This window comes from Vanessa cardui, chromosome 15 (genome assembly GCF_905220365.1).
Source record: "Vanessa cardui chromosome 15, ilVanCard2.1, whole genome shotgun sequence".
Classification (NCBI taxonomy): domain Eukaryota; kingdom Metazoa; phylum Arthropoda; class Insecta; order Lepidoptera; family Nymphalidae; genus Vanessa; species Vanessa cardui.
In genome coordinates, this window is record NC_061137.1 from 13,168,889 (window position 1) to 13,194,560 (window position 25,672).

The 25,672-nt window shown below is 33.0% G+C and overlaps 1 protein-coding gene across 1 annotated transcript; it reads left to right on the plus strand.

The window, feature by feature from the left end:
• The first annotated feature begins 11,404 nt into the window (after positions 1 to 11,404).
• LOC124535924 lies at positions 11,405 to 24,933 on the plus strand. Its single transcript, XM_047112326.1, has 6 exons — positions 11,405 to 11,419; positions 14,393 to 15,068; positions 15,575 to 15,780; positions 16,529 to 16,730; positions 17,141 to 17,707; positions 24,674 to 24,933. The coding sequence occupies exons 1-6, from the start codon at positions 11,405 to 11,407 to the stop codon at positions 24,931 to 24,933; spliced, it is 1,926 nt and encodes a 641-aa protein (XP_046968282.1).
• The last annotated feature ends 739 nt before the right edge of the window (positions 24,934 to 25,672 follow it).

Below are 25,672 nucleotides of genomic sequence, written 5' to 3' on the forward strand. Positions count from 1 at the left end.
ATTTTATACAAATTAATTCCTCTTTCCGTTCGTATACGATACGTTCGCGTATCGCATACGAATTGATAGGATTGTGTTAAAACTTTTATTGCTGTTGTCAAAGTTTCTGATAAAGTACCGTCAATTTGAAATAAATGGATCTCAAGTCATATTATCTCCACCAAGTCTTCTCGCACGTGACATTGGCGAAATAATGTCTTCTCGGCACAAGTAAAAATAAATAATTGTTTGTAACATCGCAACGTACGTCATTAAACTACTTAATAAATAAAATTATTATAATAATGACGTCCTAATATACATATGATTATTAATTTAATGTTGTCTTAAATTTTCGCGATTATTACACATTTAAATAAAACTAATTATAACGGATGAATCGCGTATATTAATTATTTTTAAACATCCCGACGTTGCAGTTTCGTTTGCAGTGTTCGTGGTCACGGGTAGACTGACTGACGGCTACCCGTGACCACGAACACTGCAAAGTGCTCGAAACGTCGGGATGTTTTAAAAATAATTAATATACGCGATTCATCCGTTATAATTAGTTTTATTTAAATTATTAATTTATTTAACCTATTAAGGTTAGTACCTTTTAGGTATTCCCATTTCAAAATATCTACCTGTAATATTCGAAAAATGTATTTTTTATACATTAAATTCAATATGTTCAAACATCTACATAAAAAATGACAATCAAAAATTATATATGATTAAATTTTTGGTTATATAGACACGACATGCTTCAAATGTTAGTACCAATTTGCTTCTAATCCAGGACAGCAGCATACATATTTATTTAATGTTTTGTTATTGGTTGAAATGTAACCGAACATTTAAAATAACTTTGTTCTATTAAATTCCAATTAAAGTATTTTCAAGGTAATCTACAAAGTAAGCGAATGCACGATCCTGATTGGCTGTAATAAAAAATAATACTGCCAATTTAAACTGATACCGCCATTTTATTGGCCCTGAATAACGTTGTCCAGAGAATGCATACCAACTACCAACAAATTGTCAAGAGGATTGTAAGCCATCCACAACTATTGCTGGTTTAATATGCCTTATACCACTGCGGCTTGGGACTAACGCCAAATATAATAGTTGTCTATTGTTTAATTAATCTATGGTTTAATTTTTGATGGTAAACTTTGGGATAAAATTTTAATACGAATATTAAAACTGTTGTTTACAATCAGATTATAAAAATAAATTCACTTGAATAATTTCTTATATACATATATGTATATATACGATAAAATTGGACATATAATAAAATTGGAGTGTCTGTTTGTAATATTAAAATACGCCTTTTTTACTTAATGAATATGTATCTATACACAGTACATATACCAATATAACATTTTCTACAATTTTTGTCTGTTTGTTCCAGCTAATCTATAAATTAGCTGGACCGATTTTGGCATGAATTTCACTTGCAGATAACTGATGTAATAAAAAGTACCTTAGGCTACAATAATATTTTTTTTATTAAATTCAAACGTATAAAAGTCGCGGGCATTGCTAGTTAATAATAAATGCAATTTTACACTTTGTTGCACTTACAACAATTTGTTTTTAAACTTTTATACATCAGACATATTAAATCCGCATTTACCAAAATTTAAAACATCGATTCAATTTTTGACTGCGAAATGATGATCTGTGAATAAGCCTTTTGAGTAATTTCTGAAATTTTATCGTAATAGATGAATGTGTTAGTATGAGTTTAATAGTGTTAAATATTTAGTGTTACATAAATAATTTAAGTAATAATATTAAATTATTTTAATTTAAATATCTATCATAATTTATACTTTTTTTTTCGATTATTATTTTTAATAAAATAAATGACAGTATTTATATAATTAAAATTGATTATTTATAAAAATTAAATGATAGTATTTATTAAATTGACGAGTTGTCATCAATGAGCAAGCAATGTACACAGGTGTACATAGCATTCGGAATTTATATTCTGATTATAGTCTGTTTGTGTAACTATGAAGAAGTAAAATAATAACTGCAACAAGAAATATCATCAACTATTTTTATCATCATGATACCTTTGTATGGCTATTTAGTACGCAAGTAGCTATACTTCAAAAAGCGCTGTGATCACCATGTTTCAATAATGTGGGAAGTGGTCGACAAATGGTCCACATGATTAGTGGTCTCCACCACCAATAAGCAATAGCTATGTAAGTAATATTAAGAACTACTTACGTAGCCACCAACCTTGGGAACTAAGATGTTATGACCCTCGTGAAAACTGGAACACAGCAATACTAAGTACTGGTCTAAGAGATTAGTGGGATGTATCTACCCAGATGGGTATTTACAGTTTCATCCCACACAATAGCAACAAAGCATTTATGAGATTATCTGATACTATTCCCATTATTTCCCATGTTCATTAAAGTGTTATTTATACACCGATCTACCAGGTCGTGAAAACAAATCGCAAGGTTTACGAAATTCCGTAAAGATTCCAATCCCGATAACGCGACAGTTATTTTAAAGGAATTTATGATTATATTGTTATTCGAACAGCTGATAATGATTTGCCTATAGCAATAAGGGCGACAATGTAATTAAATTTGATTTGAGATATGACCTTATTAATATTGAGTATTTTTTTAAATATTTAACATCTATATGCTATTACAGATTATAATTTAATATTTGCGTATGTTCATTCGTATCTGTTCAGCCATTCTGGCTTCTTTGAAACAAGTTTTTGCAATTAGTAAATGAGTGTTAAAGTATTCACCACTATGTATTAATACTTTTTAGGAAGATCGGATTTGGAACATATGCTTCTGCGATCCTGTTGTAGAACTGTATACAATGTCCCAAAAAGAGTTACTGACATTATGCAGTCGATCAGAAGTTTGTGTTTGTTCCTTGTACCAATACTATGAGTATAACATTTTCACATAAAACCATTAATTTTTTTAAAAAGAATCATCAACAAACGTTAACGTTCTATAAATAGACTTTATAGTGAGACGTTGTAAATAATCCTCTTGAAAGATTTTAGGACAGTTGAACAGGCAATAGAACAACACACCTGCGGCTGCCACATTCTCGCTACATCGGGTTAAAGCGTAGTCTCCGACATGAGTTATTGCCGTTATATTATGTACGATTATTTCTGAACTAAACTGAGACGAGATGGCCCAGTGGTTAGTACGCGTGCATCTTAACTGATCATTGCGGGTTCAAACCCAAGCAAACACCACTGAATATTCATGTGCTTAACGTGAAGAAAACATCTTGAGGAAACCTGCATGTGTCAAATTTCATAGAAATTCTGTCACATGTGTATTCCTTCAACCCGCAATGGAACAGTGGTGTGGTCGTTTAGTTTTAGTGTGTTTAAGTGCAGAATACGTGTGTATGTCAGTGGACACCTAAACTGCGGAACCTATATTGTTTTGTGTTTTTCAGTTGGTCCCTGGGTATTATTATAGCTTAGACTGGGCTGTCGGGGACTAGACGTGGCGCTCCAATCGGAATTATTTTTCAACTAATAAATAAAATTTTAAGAATTAAACTTTTTTATGATTTAAATAAAACATCAAAAATTTTTGGCATCCTCATTGCTTTTTTATGATTTTTTCTTTATAATTGGAACCATTTTTTTTTGTTTTTGTTTCGGATACTTATAAAGGTAATAATTCTGTTTAATTACAATAAAGAAAATAATAATTTAGATATCATTTAAGAATGCAAATTTACGTCCAACAACAATTTACGAACAAGGCCTACGTACCCTAAGACATATTATCAATTTGTAGTATATTAAAAACCAATAAAACAATGTGAGAACGAACCTATTCTATTATATATATATATATATATAAACACATTTGCATATAACTTATTATTAACATCAAATGATTACTAATAAAATCTATTAACAGATAAAGAAATTTCAAAATTAGAAATAACAAGTGAAATAAAAATAAATGCCTAGGAAATTATGACTACACTGATTTTAAGGCACACAGTTCCCTAAGTCGAAGTAAACTTAATTTAGAATAAAACTGATCAACTCAATACGACTTTAGTTTTCCAAAAATTCGTTGACAAACATGCACTTACGAAATTAAACACACTTGGAAGCCCAAATGGATCATCATACTGAAATATAATTAAATTCAAACAATATTACACACATACATATCGAACTGATAACCTCCTTTTTGTAGAAGTCGGTTTAAAATATATTAGTTTACTACATATTGTTAAAATTTGTAAAGTTCTATAACGTTAATAAAATTTATGTATATTCTTAATAACATCAATACGATATCTTGTCACAGCTGACTTATTCGTAAATATTGAGGGTAGTTGAATAATTTGTCAAACGATATTACCTAATGAACGTGAAGTGATACATTAATTATAATATTGTATTGGAAAGGCTGTTCAGTTAATAAAAAGTGTTCTATAATTGTTTGTGATCATATCAACTTGGTTTGGATGAAATGTTTTCAACTTTACAATGAAAAACTCAGTCGAGGTAAGTTGGTATTCATTAAATTACTTAAAGTTATTGTGGTGGTAGAAAGAATTTCTGTTTCTGTTTATGCTACCAAACACTAATAGTTTTTATTGCCAGTGAGCAAGGTAGGCGTCATATGACTTGTATAATGGAATGTGGTCACCAACACTGATAGACATTAGCGCAGTATTACAAGTGTACAATAGAATTAATTATATCCCTTGCACCAGACATCCTTCAAACAGGAAAACAACAGCATTAAGTACTGCTCAGTTGTAGAAATAGTGTGTAACTGATGCCTACTATTAGGAATTAAGTCTAAGTCAAAAAGCTTTATTCAAAATGGAAGTGTTTACACTGTATTATTAGTAGTCGAAAATCTACTACCGATTCGGAATATAATACCTCAGACCTGAGAAGAACCAAAAGAAACTCAGCGGGATCTATTTTTTTTTATAATATCATTTTACAATATACAATAATAAAACTAACTATTGCTAACGTATCTTAAGAAGTATTATTATTATGTGTAAATTTACAATAATATTCAATTGTATCAAGTAGGATTTCGGTACCATCAATGCTTTTCGAACTAAGTAAATAAAAGTCCCAGCGCTGGGCAAACTGTACAACCATCAACATGAATTTATAAATGCTTATACATACATAATTAGTTATCAATAGTAATTAATTAAAAACATGTTAATTCAATAACACTGCGATAAGATTAAGATAAGTTAAGACTTTATTCCAAATACCTGTATGTGAAATTTCAAAGTTTAATCTAAACTCAAAATTGGATCAATACAAAAGTTTACTCACCTAATTTATGTTTTTATTATTAAAATAAAATTAAATAATAATAGTAGTATACAGTGTCCTTTGTTTTAGTTTGTATTTCATTGATATTATTAATAATGACCCCGCCTCGGATTCGAACGGTTGCAATTTAATACGACACCGGTGTAAGCTCGGGAGTATTGACGTTATCTCGCAGTTTTTAGATTTTGATCACTAGTTTCGGAAAGCCCAATATATATAAACCTATAAATTTAATATAATTATCTCTTTATAAGTGTATGATGAGCTGAGATGGCCCAGTGGTTAGAACGCGTGCATCTTAACCGATGATTGCGGGTTCAAACCCAGGCAAGCACCACTATATATATGTGCTTAATTTGCGTTTATAATTCATCTCGTGCTCGGCGGTGAAGGAAAACATCGTGAGGAAACCTGCATGTGTCTCATTTCATCGAAATTCTGCCACATGTGCATTCCACCAACCCGCATTGGAACAACGTGGTGCAATACGTTCCAAACCCTCTCGTTAATGGAAGAGGAGGCCTTACCTCAGCAGTGGGAAATGTACAGGCTGTTACTTTACTTTTACTTTACTAAATGATAAACGGCAGTCTAAATCCTTGACAATATTTAAGCATCGTTTGAAAAACTATTACCTATCCATTTCTAAATAATGTATGCTATGCACTTAGTGAACGACTTAAAAGGAGAGATAACATAAATACTAGTAATTCCTTTATTAACTTTATTTATTTTTTATTACTTTGAAACAGTTATAAAGATATATATTTATGTCAATATAAATAAATAAATTTGAGACAACATCACATACCTACATTACTCCGATACAAATGTAAGTAGCTAAAGCACTTGTGTTATGGAAAATCAGAAGTAACGTTACCACAAACACTCAGACCAAGACAGCATATAAAACTAATGACAATCTACATCGACGCGGCCGGGAATCGAACCCGAGACCTCGGTGTACACACCACTCGACCACGGAACTCGTCACAATTTGAGGCATTGCTAGTATTCTATAAAAACGTTTATATGCATACATAGCACTATCGTTAGTTTTCAAACAAACGTGCTTTTTAACTTCGGTCCCAGGTGGCGCATTTGCTGTCCGCCTACAAAATTAATAAAAAAGTAATGTCACTTAAGTAATTATTGATGCATTAACTAAAAGACTGGGCGTTTCGCACTACTGGGAATTTGTATTCTCTTTTGCTTTTGATTTCACTTTTGTTGCCTCATTCTAATGTTCTGCTTGCTCAAGTTGATGTCAAGAAAGAAAGAGAGCCTACCACATGTCAACCCCCTAAAACGCGAGAAAAGCCGCGGGCTACAGCCAGTTTTTATACAAATATCTTACTGGACTTTATATATTAAATAGTCAAATACAAAATTATTTCTACAGTGCGATTCTGTATTGCACTTTGAATCTCACTGGTGAAATATTGAACTGAAGATGTGACGCTATTTTGATCCGTATCGTACGAGTATCTTATAAATATTATAGTCAGTCAGTCATATTCATAGCCGTCGACATGTCCCAGTGGTTAGAAAGCGTTCATCGTAACTGATGATTGCAGGTCCAAACCCAAGCACCTTTAAATTATCATGTGCTTAATTTGTGTTTATAATTCACCTCGTGCTCAGCGGTAAATGTTAACATATGAGGAAATTTGTCGTGTCTCCAAAATCGACGTATTGGAATTAGCTCCAAACCTTCCCCTCAAAGGAAGAGAAGGCCTACATACATACATACACGCACACATGCACACTAATATAATATACGTACAGTTTCAAACAATTTATTAACATAAGAATTAACAACATTAAATGCCTAAATATATATACAAATATGAACTAAAACTAGTTACTGTATAAATCTTGACCGCGTGGAATGGTGGCAAGAATGCTAGCAGCATTTCCCCGTTGAATCGCAATTCCAATCCTCTGGGCAAAAAACGAACCAGCCCTCCTGTCACCAGTGGAGGCAATGAGGCGAAGTGTTATACTTTTGATGAATTAATTAGTATAGCTTTATATTATTATATTTTATTATATTTTATAACAATATTAATTAGTATAGTTTTCGAAAATGGAACAATATGACATCGAAAAATTTGTAATGGTCTTTCATAATGTTGTTTTCGTTTCAATTAAACCTCCGAAGTTCCTCTTCGATAAAATATCTGATCGAAAACCTTTTCCATTGGATTAATATTTTCTCCAATTCCATTTCAAGAACATTTCTCCTTTCAAAATAAAAAGTAAAAAGTACATTTGTTTTTCTTTTTCACTTGTATTACATTTCTGGATGAAAGGTAACATCGTGTCACTAAGCCGTACTCCGTGACACATGGAGTGCAACGCCGGCCATGTCATAGTATACACACAAAATAAAATGACTAGCTATATTTAAATAAAACTAGTTATTACGGATTTTAATCGCGTATATTATTTATTTTGGACATCCCGACGTTTCGAGCACTTTACAGCGTTCGTGGTCACGGGTAGCCTAAGGTGGCATTTGTCTATTTGATTCTTAAATTTTCATTTTTAGTCTTAAATTTTCGCGATTATTACACATTTAAATAAAACTAATTATAACGGATTTGAATCGCGTATAAAAATAATCTACCCGTGACCACGAACACTGTAATGTGCTCGAAACGTCGGGATGTTTAAAAAAATAAAAAAATAATTAATATACGCGATTCAAATCCATTATAATTAGTTTTATTTAAATATTAAGATAATTAAAAAGAATAAACATAAAATAAATTTCACAAAGTAAGCAGATGTCTTCAAATATCATACTTAATTAACTCCATCCCAAATATTGTCTGGCACTGTACCCAGGCCGCAGGCGTTATTACCTCTGAAAGGCTAATACTAAGGCTATTTGCGCTTATTATCTGGCTCTTAAGCCAAAACACTCTTGTGAAACAAATAAAATAAACACATATAATTATGTAAAACTTCGGCAAAAGTAATGAAGTTACTAAATTACCCTAATAGGTATTATAGATTTAATTATTTGGTAGCTTTCTATTCTCATAATTGCAATAATTAGTAATATTGTGTTCTGGTACAAAGTGTGAGCGAGATCACGATATAAACAAGAGAGATAACATATTACTTCTCAAGGTCAAGGGCCCCCTTTTGACAATATAAAGAATTCTAAGCATATAAATGATAAAGTGAGTGCATCTTACTACTAAACCCATCCTTTTTACATTGTCAAAGCTTATAGACGACGGTGACCACTTAATACCAGGTAGCACATAAGCCTGCCCCCATACTATTTTTAATCTATATTAATATTGTAAAAGTGACTCTGTATTTATGTCTTTCGCTCTTTCACGACCAAACAGCTGAACCGAATTTGGTGTGAAGCAAACGTGATAACTCCAAGAAAAAACATAGGCTACTTTTCAAAGGACTGAAAAAAAGGATGAGGTTCTCAATACGACCCGTATGTTTTTTTCTATGTTTGTTACGCGATAACTCCGCCAATTATGAACCTCAAGGGTGGTCCCATTTAAATTTAATAATCAAAAAACAACCCCCAAGGGTGGAAAATTGGGGATGAACTATTTTATACGCAATATCTCCGCCGATTATAAACCAATTTGAACGATTATTTCTTTTTGTGTTCACGCATTTGAAGTCGGTTTATTTTTATTACAAATTATTTGCTTGGCACTTCACAACTACCAAACAAAACGCGAGAGAAGACGCAGGCGATTACTAGTCTATAAGACAATGGCTATGTCTAATTAAATTTGAACATAAATTAAAAGAAAGTTAACCGGTATTAACATTAACCGGTTCCGTAGCTTCAGTTACTTCGCAAAGCGTTAGCTGTAGTGTGCGTTTATTTCGGCCGACGGTGCACGATACACACTTAGGGCAGACGTAATGTGGTTGACCAGAACACGGTTTCGCTTTTTGCCCGGTCCGTTCCGTCCGGTCTGTCATAATCGCGTTTTGACTTTCTCCTTGAGAGAAAAAGAGAATTTTTTTCTATTTAATTTATGCGTGTTGCAGTTTTATTATAAAATATACTGCAATATACTAAAACCTTCTCTGAAACATGCATTTTTTCTGGTATATGTTATTTTTTTTTTTATGGTATAGTTGGCGGACGAGCATATGGGCCACTGATGGTAAGTGGTCACCATTACCCATACAATAATGAAGCTGTAAGAAATATTAACTATTCCTTACATCGTCAATGTGCCACCGACCTTGGGAACTAAGATGTTATGTCCCTTGTGCCTGTAGTTACACTGGCTCACTCACCCTTCAAACCGGAACACAACAATACTGAGTACTGTTGTTTGGCGGTAGAATAACTGATGAGTGGGTGGTACCTACCCAGACGGGCTTGCACAAAGCCCTGCCACCAAGTAAATGTTGCTAAACTATTCCAGTAAGGTGTTAAGAAACTAATGTTTGTTATATTTATAGATAACAACGTAACGAACGAGTGCTAAACGCATCGTAGTGTGTGTAATATATATTTTACTATCTTGTCCATGTGTTTTTGTTGCATATTTAAAAATAATATTAACTTTTTGCATTTTTCAAATTTAATATACCACAATCGCATATTAACCATAGTTTCAACACTACACAGTATAAAACCAAGTCGCTTACCGCTGTCTGTCCCTATGTATGCTTAGATCTTGAAAATTACACAACAGATTGTTGATGATTCGAGAGGAAGGTTTTTGTAAATAATATACAGACAATATAGTAAAGAAACAGATAATTTTGGAAGTTAACCAAAATTACAGTCAAGTTTTAAGGATAAGTCGTAAATAAACAAATTCTGTTGTATATTTAGTACCAATATTACACCCGCACAAAGTCAGGGCGGGTCGCTTGTATATAAACAAATGCAATTTTTGTATTATACACTAAAATAATCATAAAAATATTGTTATTCTAACTATTTTGCGTTAAATAAACACGCAAATTAAACTCAATTTAGGCGTAATTATAACCGCAACACTCAAAATAACTTATTTAACTATATTGTCACATAAACGTACAAACACAATTATGATATTGGTTTTGCCAATATGTGTTTAATATTATAAATTATTAATTATTATTTATGTTCGTTAGAGTTATATTTTTAATATGATAATGTAATTAGTAAGTGATGTTTTTTGTACTACCTATTGTTCTATATTTCTAGTGTTTCATACCCAAAGGGCAAAACTGATTTTAGTACGTTTTACTTGGCACTCACCAGTTATTCTACCGCCAAATAACAGTACTGAGTATTGTTTTGTTGGGTTAGTGAGCCAGTGTAACTACAGGCACGAGGGACATAACATCATCAGCGTCATTATCTATGGGTGATGGTGACCACTTACCATCAAGTGGCCCATGTGCTCGTCCGCCAACCTATACCATAAAAAAAAAGAAAAAAAATAGTAATAAAATAGTAATAATCACGACTCCGCTGCCCCTCAGTCTGTCACCAAGCTACTTCTCACAAACCATTAGCGTTATAGTCACTTTAAATGTTCACACATGATTTACTTATTTACGTTATATATGAAGGTGCACTGGCGCATTGGCCACTTGATGGCCAATGGTCTCAAGAGTACAGAGAGATTGATATTGTAAGAAATTTTAGTCATTCCTCTTAACGTAAATACTGGTGGTGTATCGGTGTACTGTATCCCATTACACCTCAATTTCTCTCTTCCTAAGCTGAGTACCCTTCAAACTGCAATAGATCAGTGTGTATTGGTTTGAAAAATAGGTGAGTCAGCCAATCAAAAGGTAAAACATAATGTCTTAGTTGTCAAGATTTTTTGCGCAATGATGGTTTAACTTATAGCGCCAATGCTTATGGACATAGTGACCAGTAACCATAATGTAGCCTAAATGTCAGTGCTTCATCTCTATCACCAAAGTAACTAAGAATTTTCGAACTTTAAATTTGAAACATTTTCATTCACTCGGGGATACGGAACGTGCTGTACCATTAGTCCAATGAAGCAAACGGATTGGTTGAATGAAAACTATTTCGACAGGGTTTTCAAGATGGCTGAGTTATTAGTAAGCTCAAATTCAAACTCAAATAATTTTATTCAATGTAGAAGCATCACACTTTTCGGAAAAAGAAACACCCTGACCTGTGAAAAACCGACGAAAGAAATTAATTAAATACATATTGTATATGAATAGAAACAGCCAGGAGTCGATCGTTTCATTTCCAAGGTGTGCTATCAAACATAAACTCACCAATTGTATAGTAACCTTTTGCACACAAGCGTTCCTTAACATTTTTTTTTATTTGGTAACATTCAATCACTTAAGTAATTTAAATTTGAGCAGCTGTACAATATTCCATCAAGTGAGTCTTCTTTTCGTTTGCTAGCTAAAACAATAAAAAAAAACAACAAAATTACCTGACCATATACGTTTTTTAGAGGTTTATAATTCTTATTATTTGTGTTCAGTATTAAGCCGTATCTTTTGTCTAAGTTTGTGCTAGTTTTTCTTATTAATTTAAGAGTGTATTATTATTGTATTGTTATTCAAAGCTTTAATGATGTTACACTGTTGTGTTGTGTCCACTGCATTGGTTCGAGTAGTTTTGATTGCACTGTTTTTGAGAATTGGTGGACACCAATGGTTTTTCATATAAATAAATAATAAACTATGCGTGATACAGAAAACTAGTCTAATTCATATTAACAAACAGCTGTTCGTTGTCACAATTGAGCATTTCATAAGGGTCGAAGACGCAGCAAGAAGGCTAAATGATGATTAAGTTGGAATACTTAGGCAAACAGTTCAAGGAACCGTATAAAGCCATATGTCAAGTTTTCCTCAATTTTCATAATTCAAATATAATTCTAATTTATTCATGAAATATGTTTTTACGCAACTTGCGACTTTTTAGAGCGTTGTTACGTAAAGACAAAATTTTACTGACTTATAACGGTTTCTTTTTCTTGGCGTTAGGGCTTTGTACAAACTTGTCTATATAGGTTTCATTCAATAATTAGATACTCTACTGTAATCCGCTTTAAAGGGAGAGAGCCAGAAAAACAACAGACATAAAAGAAATATCGTTTTATCAAACATGGCGAATTAATGTGATGTAAGGAATGGTTGTACTCTTGTACCGTCAAAGTTTGTTGGTGATAGTGACCAACAGATAGCACATTTGCCCTTTTACGTAATAAAATATACGTGATCAGTACAATACATTACCAAAACAAACCTCACTTGAATAGAAGACCAATCCTCCTATGTGATCATGGTAACGAAACGGCACGAAAATTTTATTCGCATCTATCTTCGATCAAACGGCAAATCTGTTGTGTTAGTGGAATACGAAATCGGCTAAACGGCAACAATTATATTTTGATTTGATAGCGATTTAACGATAGGTTTGTCGAATTGGACCTATTTTATATAACATAAAAACCATTATCTTCCATCAATCGTTGACATGCTTCTATTCAAACTTGGAATGAAATAAGCAAATATGATGTGTCAGTTATAACACTAAGTCTAAACTAACGTAACCTCGAAGAAACAACAAAGTCTCGGATTCAAAGTTAGAATAGTATCACAGTGCTTATATGCTTAATTTGTGTTTCAGGACAGTTGCGTTAATAACACTTCGTAATTATATTCATGAATCCGCTGTGAAGCAACAAGATAAAATAATTTACAGGTCTTCTGTTAAAATTGTGGTGGTATTTTCTCAATAGAGCGTTATGTATGTGTAGCAAAAAATCGCTTTAAAATCTATAGCTCTGTTACAAATTATTAGAATATAATAAGCTTAATGATATCCTTTAAAAAAAGGAAAAGCTGAAGTAAAAATATGATCAAAATATTCGTGTCTTATTTTAAATGACTTTTTTGTCCCACTTGTGCAAAAAGTATTCATTAAAAGTATAACACGTAACTGTTTTTGCCACCACTTGTGACAGGAAGACTGGTTCGTTTTTTGCCTAGTGGATCGGAATTTCAGTTCCGATGTAGCATTCTTACTACCGTTTCACACGGTCAAGATTTATACAGTAACTATTTTTACTTCATATTTCTATATATTCGTGGAATGAATATTAATACTTCATCTGACTTTTGAAATAAATATTATAAGTACGCATTTGCTTGTTCCATTTTTTTACAATAATCTGTTATACATTTTTATCGTATAACCTTTATATAATGCGTTCGTTCGTAAGTTGTATAGAAACTAAATACTTCATGGATTTTTGCAAGAGAAAATATCCGAAAACCTCGATCGCATCCATCCATCTAATCAATTACTAGGCGATCACGAGCGGCCAAACTATCGCATTTACTTCCCAATTATTTCGTAAACGGTTTGCCTTTGACTCGCCCTGTCTATCGCTGATTTAAGTCTAGCCCGATTTATCAATCAGACTACAAAAACAGCTTCCATTTCACTACTAATATTTGTTTTTATTTCCAATATTTGATGACCTCCGTGTTCGATTTGTGTGTACATCGGTTTTCATGGGTACGCCAGATCGGGGTCTCGGGTTTGATTCTGGCTGAGTCGATGTAGAAAAAGTTCATTAGTTTTCTATGTTGTGTTGGGTCTAGGTGTTTGTGGTATCGTCAATACTTCGATTTTCCATAATACAAGTGCTTTAGCTACTTACGTTGGGATCAGAGTAATGTATGTGATATTGTCCAATATTTATTTATTTATTCAATATACATAATATATTCAAATTTTTCCAATAACATGTGACCTCCAAAATATCTTAAGCTTGGGTAAATCCTAGGGGTTTTTGAAAGTAAAGAATAATAAAAAGCAATTTCAGGACCTTATTGTTAAAGCAAGTTAAAGTATCGATATATGAGTATATAATTAAAAGTTATGAATTGCAAATAAAGTTATGGGACGGGGCCAAGGGTCGTATCATCAATACAAGTTGATGATTTTAAAAAATATATGTGTAGTTCCTTCTTATTTGAAAAACTAACGTCAATAGAGCTTTATATTTACTTTGTTTAAATTCATGTTATTTTTAGGAACGTTGTATAGTTTGTCATCTTGTGTTTTGCTGTGGAGATTGTCGTTGGAGGCATGAAAAGGTCACGCACGGTCTGACGTACGATTGTCCAATTTGCCGAGGTCGAAGATTCCTTTGTCGACCTGAGGACTTAAATGAAGACTTTATTCAACACCTAACAACAGAACATTTGCCACTACAGTGCAAGAAGTGTAATAAGTTTTTCCTGACAATGGAAGACTTTGATGAAATTGATAAATGTACGACTATTTCTGAGCTGGTAGATGAAGATAGAAAGGATTTAAATGTCGACGATAAATTCGATTCAATATATGAAAAGGTTAACAATAATGATGCTGAGAAATTCGAAGCGATTGTTTCTGTTAATAATTCTACCAAAACAGCTGTTATTACGCCAATCGTACGAAAGAAATATCTTGTTGATTATGAATCTAGCGACACCGATTATGAAGACAGTCCGAAAGAACGAATTATGGCAACGCCGCATCCAAAATTAGTTCCAAAAACACCAAAATTTAAAAGGCAACGCATGGCTACGCCTCATGCTAAGAAATTTCTAAGCTTAATGAGACAGCAGGTAGTGGAAGAAGAAGAAAATATTTATATTGAAGATAATGATTATGACGATTCACGAATCAGTAAAACAACGCCGTCTAGAAGTGAAAATAACGAAAGTAAGTTCTAAATCACGCTTGAACTAAATATATTAGAATACTTTTTATTCCATTTTGGTTACACATATTTATTACAAGTATAAAATCGATCTTGCGTTATTTTTTATGAGATTGAAGTGTTTCGAAAAGTTATAAAGTTATTTACCGCTTATTTATATATGCAATCATGATAGATTGATCGCTCAACTTCCTCAATTCACAAATGTCCTCATAAATATGGACACTTCTAACAATTTGACACAAGAAGTGAACACACTCGTATTTGTAAAGTGTGCTTTGGAAAAAAAAAACTTTGAATGGCCTCTTTTTTCTTTATTCTTTTCTACCAATTACTTTCCAATGATACTTCAGACTTTTCGGTCATTCAATTTGACTGACAATCAGTTTATTTTAACCTATTGTTTTTATTTTAAATAAAGCGTGGAATTCCAACTAACAATTACTTTTTCTAGATGGGTCGTTTAAAAAAAAATTGTAACTCTCATTATAAGGTATTCTCCACCAAGTTACAGATTCCGGAAAAGAAATGACAACACCAAATTCACACTTGCCTCACGTCATGAAGCTGGCACAGATTGTGACTACAAGCACGCCGACCCATCCTGCTACCGGGGGAAACTGGTCCATGTTCCCGGGACCTGGAAATGACTCTCCTCTATCAGAAATCGAAACCACTGAAAGCCCAGCTGAAAGTATTGACAAAGAAATGGAGGTAATAATAACTTGACCTTAATTTATGAACAGTTAGTACCATAAAGATATTAACAGTAGATTTCTCCACCAAACTTTTCAAAGAAAGGCGAGATGGCTCAGTGATAAGAACGCGTGCCTCTTAATCGATGTTTTTGGGTTCAAACCCTGGCAAGCACCACTGAATATTCATGTGTTTATAATTCATCTCGTGCTCGGTGGTAACGCAAAATATCGTGTAGAAACCTGCGTGTGTCTAATTTCAAAGAAATTCTGACACATGTGTATTCCACTAACCCGCATTAGAACAGTGTGGTAGAATATGTTCCAAGCATTCTCCTCCACGGGAAAAGAGTCCTTAGCTCAGCAGTGGGAAATTTACAAGCTGTTATTGTCTTTACAAAAGGCTGCTCAACTGTTATTAGTAATTTGTGTTTACATTTCATAGTCTTTGATAGCTCAAAGGTATATAAACTTTTCAATATAAAATTGATTCAAAATGCGTTTAATATTCACAAAGATGAAAATCTTGTCACAATTTTGCGGGGAATAAATTGTATAGCAATTTTAACGTTGCTATATTGATCCTTAAATTCTTCCGAAGAGTTTTTACCGAACATGTTCCTATCTTGAGCCAAGAAAGCCGCTTTAGCGTGAAATATGAGCAACTTACCGCCTAAAAGTTTTGCTATATTTTCAATAAAATATATTATTTATCTTTTAACGTATTAAATTATATTTTATTTAATATTATCTGGTTAAAATTTCAGCCATGTAAAACAGATGATCTCGCTCCGAAACTAAAAAGTATTATAATTATTGGAAGTCGCCCTAAGCTCGGTAGTCAAGATAGCTCAGAGAAACAAGTTACGTTCCAAGATATTGAAAATAATAATGAATCTTCTATTAAAACAAAAAAAGTTAAATTCGCTGATGATACTGTTTTTGAACAGGAACCTAAAAGAAAGCGAGGTATGTTAGATTTTACGTCTTATTTAAAATTAACGCAGTTAATTTTAGTACGTCACGAATTAGATTTAGCGTCGGCAAATTCAATAAAAACTGATTACTGCCGATTAATATAACCAATAGAAATAGCTCCCTATCACGCCATTCGACGCTATTCATCGCTATAGATTCTCGTGTCAGTTCAATCCGAGAAAGCAAGTTCATGTAAATCGACGTGTAAAATTGACGAATATATTAGGTCATACAAAATTACAAGCGTTTGCGTAAAGATCATATTCATAAGAAATAAATATTGATAATTTGGAAGAGCGTACTTAATTCGGATGTGATTGGTTTTTCGAATTTTGCCGATCCTACATCTACGTTTTGTCGTATTATACAATATTATTAATCAAAGTAAATAAATATTTTAGTATTTAGAAAACCAAAGCGCATGTTAACGCCTGGTCCACAAAAGCCAAGATATACATATAATCCACGTTTCCAAGCTTTAATCAATCGATTCGAAAGTCAAGCCATGACGTTAGCTCGTACACCACTAAACACGAAGGAGCACAAAGAAAAAGAATTGGAAGACACACCGCCGGCTGGAGACCATAATAAACCAGCACGAGCAATCAGTTTCAAAGACGATAGCCCGGTCGTGGAAACAGAAAGTCAATCGAAAGAATCCAATGAATTATTCAACACCTGCGTCGAATCACCGGTTGGGCCGATCAACAATGCAATATCAACGCTAACAGCAAACATTGCGGGCTCGCTTCAGACCTGTCTCACGTCTGTTCTACGCTCGACCGACGATGAAACAGAAATACAATTCAAATTCGTTATAACAAAGAAAAAAGTTTGCGTTAGAAGGATAGCTGAGGACGGCGGATGCGATAATCTAACCGAAGTGGATAGAGAAGAGCAAACGAATAAAGAAAATATTTGGTCATCCGTCGCGAGAGCCGTTAAGAATGTTTTTTGGGGTAACCAAGGTAACTTATATTTAACTAAATATGTCCCCGAAAAGGAATGTCCCTCAGTTATTGTTGGAATTTTGCTCCAAAACTGGTTTACAGTGACATCGGCTTTGCTTGCGTTTTATGGGGTTGTCATATTAGACAAAAAACGTAACACGTGTTCTTTCTTGAAGCTTAAGTTAGCTTTATACCAAATTTCATCAAATACGGTTCATTGGTTTGGTCTTTAAAGAGCGACAGACGCGTTACTTTCAAATGTATAATACTAATACAGATTGTGGTCGAGAGATTTTCTATTTAAGAAACTAAATTATTTTAAAATGGCATATATTTTTCACAATAGGCATAAAATGATCTCAACATCTTATGATTAGTACAATTAAATTTACTTTCATAATGCAAAAGCTATTTCTTTTGTACTTCGATTAATTCAAGGTCTCAGCAACTGATTGGAAAGGTTCTACTATTAATTAAAGCAAAAAGATTAAAAATGATCAAATTTCATTTATTATTTTTTATTAAATCTTTTATGTCATTATAGAAATAACGTTTAAGGTCTTGCAAGGATATTTATAATATTTTAACCAAACCATTTATTTAAAGAAAGTAGTATTTACTATATGGTAATCCACTAATTTCAAGTAATTGTTACATAAAATATAAAATGTCGCTTATTACGTTTCAGTCACAATATCAAACACAGCTGAGCTGAGCTGTATATAAACCTAGAATTAACCCATTTTATCAATACGTAATGTTTCAAATATTAGATTTGTACTCGTATAAAAATCTAAATATTACACGAGAAATAGCAGGATTTCCTACAGCGTTACGTTACGTTACTTCGAACTTTTACAGCGTTATATTCTTATCGAGTTAGAAAAATATTTTCCAACAAGGAAACTTTCTCAGAATCGCATTAAGATTCAGATGTGATGCGGGTAAGCTGAGAGGGGCTCAAAATGTATTCAACTGTAGAACCTCACTTTTCTCCCTTGCTGGAATCGACGAACTATTATGTTATAGCAATAGGAAAAGCCGAGATGGCCCAGTGGTTAGAACGCGTGACTTTAACGATGATTGTACATTCAAACTCAGGCACTATGTTTATAATTCATCTCATGCTTGGCGATGAAGGAAAACATCGTGAGGAAACCTGCATTAGTCTAATTTAATTTTGCCACATGTGTATTCTACCAACGCGCATTGGAACAGCGTGGTTTAATATATTATGTTCCGAATCTTTTCATCGAAGGCAGAGGAGGCATTAGCCCAGCAGTGCGAATTAACACGCTGTTGTTGTTTGTTGTTGAATGGGAAAAAGTTTTCTATAATACCAATAAAACGTTAAACACCGAAGGCAAAAATTGAAGAAACTAAAGACTTAAAAATAATATGTAAATATTTACTTTACAGATAGTTTGAAATAGGCATGAGATCTTCGTATCACATAAAATACCTATACTGATAGTATAAATGCGAGAGTAACTCTGTCTGTTATTTCTTTACGATTAACCGCTGGGCAGATTAAGATAACTTGTTTGGTAGTATGACTTCCGAAGAAGAACATAGGCTACTCCTTTTAATTCGACCTACGCTTAAAATGGGCACCTTATGTGCAATAAGTAAAAATCTATGATTTAAGCAAGGAATTTGAGCTTGTATTATAATTACATAAAATATACTTAAGTACTATTAATGAGTATATAAGAATTTTATAATGCCGAAGGTAATATGCACGCAGTTGCATGTTACCAAATTTTTACATAATACCTATGTATATTTGTGTCTATAATTCTGTACGACCAGTGTAATAATAATACGGCTAATTTAAATTATTTAATACACATTCTATCGGGAATAACCGTCAAAAAACTTACTAGTTACATTCCATAATATTACTAAATAACTTAATTTATGTACAATAAAAGTTTCACTTCGACAAATCCGAAGGAATACAGCTTACTTGCTGCTAGTTATCTATATAAAGTAATAAGTATACACAGTCTTTGGATTAATTATATAATTATTTAGCAAGATAAAAGTACTATAGCTAAAGATATTATTACTACATGGAAAATTTCTGTGGACCGTTTAATAAAAATACGTAATTCGTAAATAGTGATAATATTTCTAACTCGTCTGCACATGTTTCCAGTACCCAATTACTTTGCGAATAGCGTATGAATTATGGAAAGGTAATATTATATACCATTTGGACATAGAAATTTTTATCCACATTAATATATTTAGTTTCGTTCAATTATAAATATTTGCGAGATATCTTGAACTTAATTGAGCAACAGTTTTTTATAATTTATTTATGTACATAACGATATACAGTAACTGTAAGACTACTTCTTGGTCAATGATATTCTAATAAACATATATGTTATATCCATACTAAACAACAGAAAAAAGTGTGCCGCGCCGGGGACCGTTTATTTTACATTTCGTTACAAGTAAAAAGGATAGTTTGATAAAAACAAGAAGTAAAAGGGATAACTAGATGTTTTAATTACGCAAAACGTATTACTACATAATTATGATGTATTATAACGTGTTACTGGCATAATTAGGATGAAACGACTATAGGCAAACGTCCCAATTAGGACGTTTTCTAGTCTTCACTTTTTGCGCGTTAATGACATATCTGTTTACTAGAACATAATTGTTCTTGGTAGTTAAAAAGAAGTTGCATACATATATTTATTTAATTACCACTTGTTACTTGTTGATAAGAGTTATCCTGATATTATAAAGTTATTTTAAACAAGTTTTCGCCGTTCAAACAATTTATGCACAAAAACAAGTAGTCTATGTCGTTTCGGGGAACTCAGGTTTGCTTCATACCAAATTTCATCAAATTCGGTTCAATGGTTTGGTAGTGAAAGAGCGTGAGATAAACAGATAGAGTTACTTTCACATTTATAATATTATAAGTATAGATTAATATTCGCCGACGGCTTTGCTTGTGTTTTAGTTGATTATCGTTATGTTTGAATTTGTAAAAAGCCTATGAGCCTTTAAGTTCAAGCTTGTTTATAGCAAATCTCATCAAATTTGGGTTAGTTTTTTCCTGTGAAAAGGTAAAGGGCAGATAGACGGACAAAGTTACTTTCACATTTATAATATTACTTTAGATGATCACGTCAACAACTTTCACCCTCAATTCACGGAATCGTAATAAAAAATCCACAAAAACCGTTCGGACGTGATAGAAAAATGCAATATTGCTTTACGAATTCCACTTCTATTCCCATTCACCCCCATTTTTATTTTCGCCCGTAAGCCAGATTACACGAATATTAATTTTTGCTTCTGTCTTAAATCCAATTACGTTTCCGTACATTTAATATTCCTAACAGTACAAGGTCAGAATTTAATATAGAATTGTTGGAAAATAAATCTCAAATTGAAGTTAATGATAAAACAACGGAAACGCTTTTGAATAATATTTTCGTACCATTTGCAGCAAAGCTGAGATGGCCCAGTGGTTAAAACGCGTACATTTTAAGCGATTATTTCGGGTTCAAACCCAGACAAGCACCACTAATATATATATGTGCTTAGTTTGTGTGTATAATTCATCTCGTTCTCGGCGGTGAAGGAAAACATCATAAGGAAACCTACATGAGTCTAATTTCATCGAAATTTTGACACATGTGCTTTTCAACCCGCATAGGAACAGCCTGGTGGAATATGTTCCAAATCCTCTCCTTAATGGGACAGGAGGCCTTATCCCAGCAGTGGGAAATTTATATGCTGTGACTGTACCATTTGCAGTTGAAATACTTTGATCTTAGGGTTGTGATATTACGATATTTTAACACCCCTATTGCCTCCACTGGTGACAGGGCTGGTACGTTTTTAGCTGGGGGAATCGAAATTGAGATTCAATAGGGAAATGCCGCTGTATTCTTGGTACGTGGTTTTACTTTATAATGTAACTTTTTTTAGTCCGTAAAGTAGTTTTATACATTTAACGTGTGGTACATACATATTTTTTTAAGTGGCATTTAGATCCCTGAATAGATGATGTGATTTAGTTTTTTATACACTCGTATACTTTGTAGGCTTAATCTAAAAAAATAATCGTCTTGTAAATAAATGTCCAATTAATAGCTTATTATTTTGTTATACTTTATACGCGATGATGATTGGTCGTGAACAATGTTTTCCAAAATGTTAACGGCATTATTGCATTAGTCAGCTTACATATCTTCCAAAAAAGTAAATATATAGGAAATGGGGACAATTCTAGGACTATTTGAATCCAAATTCTATTCTTTACAAAAATAATCTTAAGCTGAATTGTAATAAAAAACAAAGAGTACCTTTCGATTCGATAGCTATAAAATCACATTTTGTTAGTAGAATTACCCAAGTATGGACCCATAAAAGTGTTGTTAATTTTAATTCGATACAATACAAAAGCATGAAGATCGTAAATTAAACATCGTACCCAAGTCTAGCACGTACTTAGTAAAGCAATTCTGGTTTAGTACCAGACACTAGCTTTATAATATACAAGAAAATAAAACTTTTATTACATACTTAATAAGGATCATAATCCTTTAAATACTTTCGTATCTAGACATTGTGATCGTTAAATGTTTGGATGTCAGAATACAATGTTTTACGATGATGCGTCTACGTGATAATTCCTAACAGACGCTGTTGATTGTAAAGAGACGTTTAGATCACGTGACCGAGACGGGACCGCGACGAGACCGCGACGAGACCGCGACGCGTGACGTGACGTAACAGTAGCGGGTCGCCCGCAGACAGAATACGGCGACAAGTCGCATCTGTCTGCTTCAGAGGAAGCACCTGTCACGGCTTTTTGCTATCGCGCTGTGTTTATTGTAGTCATTAGTGATCACTAACATGCCACATACTAACTCGCTCGAGACTATTTTCAACTAACGAGTTAATATCATTGTAATAATTATTACATCGTATGAAACAAAGTCGTTTACAGCTGTCTGCCCCTATGTATGCTTATATCTTTAAAATTAAGCATTGGATTTGGATACTGTTTTCCTTTTAATTTAAAGAGTGATTCAAGAGGAAGCTATGATACATAATACATGGATAGTAAAGGAACAAGAACAATTCTGTAGTATATTTAGTATCAGCATTGCACATAAGTGAAGTTGGGATGGGTCGCTAGTATCACATAAAAGCTATTACATTATTCCTAACCCTTATCTCTTCGATCTCATCACATGGGCGTATACTAAGTGTATTGGGTTGCATTGAATAATTTGAACAGCTTCGCATTTATAGTTCAAAGACAATTAGTTTTGGAATCGATGAAGGTAAATTATTGATATCGAAAATCAATGCCTTCCATTACATCACTCTTCCACTTTTATAAGAACATGATTTAGTTGAAGACTTTAGTAGACAAATTCCATTTTTGGGGTCTATTTGACTGACCTAGTGTTAACTTCCTGTGGTATTAGTTGTATCTTTGATATAATAACATTGTTCTCTCTCAGTCCACGGTCCAAGTTGTTTTATCATACTAGGAACACCAACTACATATTCTGGAATCTGGTATCAATAACCAAAGATTTTTACTGCTTCTGCCATTTGCAGGGTTCAATCTTTTGGTGTACAACCATTGCATTTGGCTGCTACTGGTCTTTGTAGTACATAACTTTTCTCGACATGATCTTATTACCTATTACTATGTCTTTATGCATTTAAGATGCCGCGGTGATTTTTGTCAATATGAGCACCAGCTATGAGCCTGTTTTGATTTGTATCTCAAATACATTCAATTAATGATAGTAAAGTAACTAAATTTAAATTTCGAATTGTTTTGTTCATCACAGCTCATCAGATCATCAAAAATGATTGAAATAATTAAAATAATGTTATGTGATGATACAATCTAATTCTCCGGGCCTGATTCTGAAAAAATCGGATTCTCATCTGACAAATGTAAATTCGTATGCTTATGTATATTATATTTATATATTTTCAAGGCGTTTATCGATAATCCAACTTTGCAACAATCATAGCGATCGGCTAACAGGTTCAACTTTTAATTTCCTAAGTGTAAATGGGCATGAAGTTATAAATAACAGGAAAGTTTGCGCAACGAACGTCGCCTTGTCGTTTTCACGTCCCTTGAGTTTTGGAACATTTACAATGTAATTTGTGGACATTCCTAAATTCTAAAAATACTTTTACAAAGAAATAATTGTCAAAACTCATAAACAAATGAAAACCTTAATGTAAACAAAATTGAAATACCACTGAATGGCTCACTACAAGATCTCGAAAGTTACTTGTCCGATTGACTTTATATTCAGCATAGATACTCCTTTCGCGACGTTATTTATAACTAAAAAGTTAGTAGTTAAACATAGGGACTCTATATTAAATGTAAAATAATTGGTTGTAGGATTTGATTTGATTTTAGTGTTACCTATTTATATGGACATAGCATATAGTCTACCGCTTATAAGCAATTCTTAAAATAGTTGTGTTATGGTTTGATTGGTGTTTCTTATATTGCTGGTGCATTGGAAATGTAAAGAATAATTATTATCTAGTTGTCGTCCGCGGCTCCGCCTACATTTTAAGGGATTGGTTGTCATATGTTAGGTAAAAAATATAGCCTTTGTCCTTCCATGAAGTTCAAATTTCCTTCACACCAAACCTCATCAAATTCGGTTGATTTGTTCGGACGTGAAAGAGCTGTCGCCAGAAAGACAGAGTTCCTTACACATTTATAATATTAATCATATAGCATTTATTATACATAAATCGCCTCTTTTCACCGCGTTTATCAAAATTAAAATTAAAAAAATGGCGTGATTGTTTTAACGACTTAGGACTCTTTTATTTTGAGTAGAAAATTCTGGAGTTATTTCCAGCAAGCTCCAAAATGAATTGTTCGATGGCCATCAGTAATTGAACCCTACTATTGCAAACTAATGATTCAATTTTAATTATTTTCAGTCACACCATACACTCAAAACGATTCTAGCGATAGTTCTTCAGCTTCTAAGAGAAAATTTGAACAGATGTCAGATTCGGAAATGAGTCCATTGAACCACAAACGTCACAAATACGAGGGCAGAATAAGAGGCAGACCTCCTCTCCACGGGAGTAGACCCTGCGGCGTTTCCACCTTGCGGAACTCACATTCCGCTGAGCAGCATTCGATATTTAAGGAACTTTCAATGAACCAGGACGATGCCATGAATTTGAGTTTCTGATAGAGGAAAATATGTATTCGTATGTTTAGTGTCCATGTATAATACAACACAACTTAGATGTAGCAACACAAATTCAACAAAATCAATTACTGCCGATTTATACAACCAACAGAAATAGCTCACTATCGCGCCGTTCGACGCTATTCGTCGCTATAGATTCTCGCATTAATTCAACTCGAGAAAGAAAGTGCATGTAAATCAACGTGTCAAATTGACGAATATATTAGACCATATGATATTACTAGTTATTACATTTGTTTAAAGATCACATTCACATAAGAAATGAATATTGATAATTCGGGATAGCTTACTTTTGTGATGAATGTGTTCGGTTGTACGAATTTTGCCGATGCTACATCTAAATTGTGTCGTACTATAATTAGCTTTACTTGACGTGTTCGAAGATATCTGTAATTATATTAAGAAATTTTAATTGTAATTTGATGATTTTACCATTTTATAATTAATTTCTTTAACTGTTCCAAAAGTTATATCTGTCACTCTTCATTTATTTTTTTGTTCTGTGTCAATGAATACAAAATAATGAAACTATGAGTTGTTTAAATTCTCATTCCTCGATGATTGGACTCTAAAAGGACTACCCAAGTGCTCGTGACATATAGATATAATTACATATAAATAATTCACAGGTGTATATGTGACACAGCGACCTAAGAAAGGATGGATGGATTGTATCAGATGACGTCCGACAGAGAAGTATGGAAGGAAAAGACATGCT

What these genes read in the sequence shown, in the direction of transcription:
- LOC124535924 (XM_047112326.1), top strand. An exon ending in GTATTGACAAAGAAATGGAG is followed by an intron (nt 15,781 to 16,528) that starts GTAATAATAACT and finishes TTAAAATTTCAG; the next exon opens with CCATGTAAAACAGATGATCT. An exon ending in TGTTTTTTGGGGTAACCAAG is followed by an intron (nt 17,708 to 24,673) that starts GTAACTTATATT and finishes AATTATTTTCAG; the next exon opens with TCACACCATACACTCAAAAC.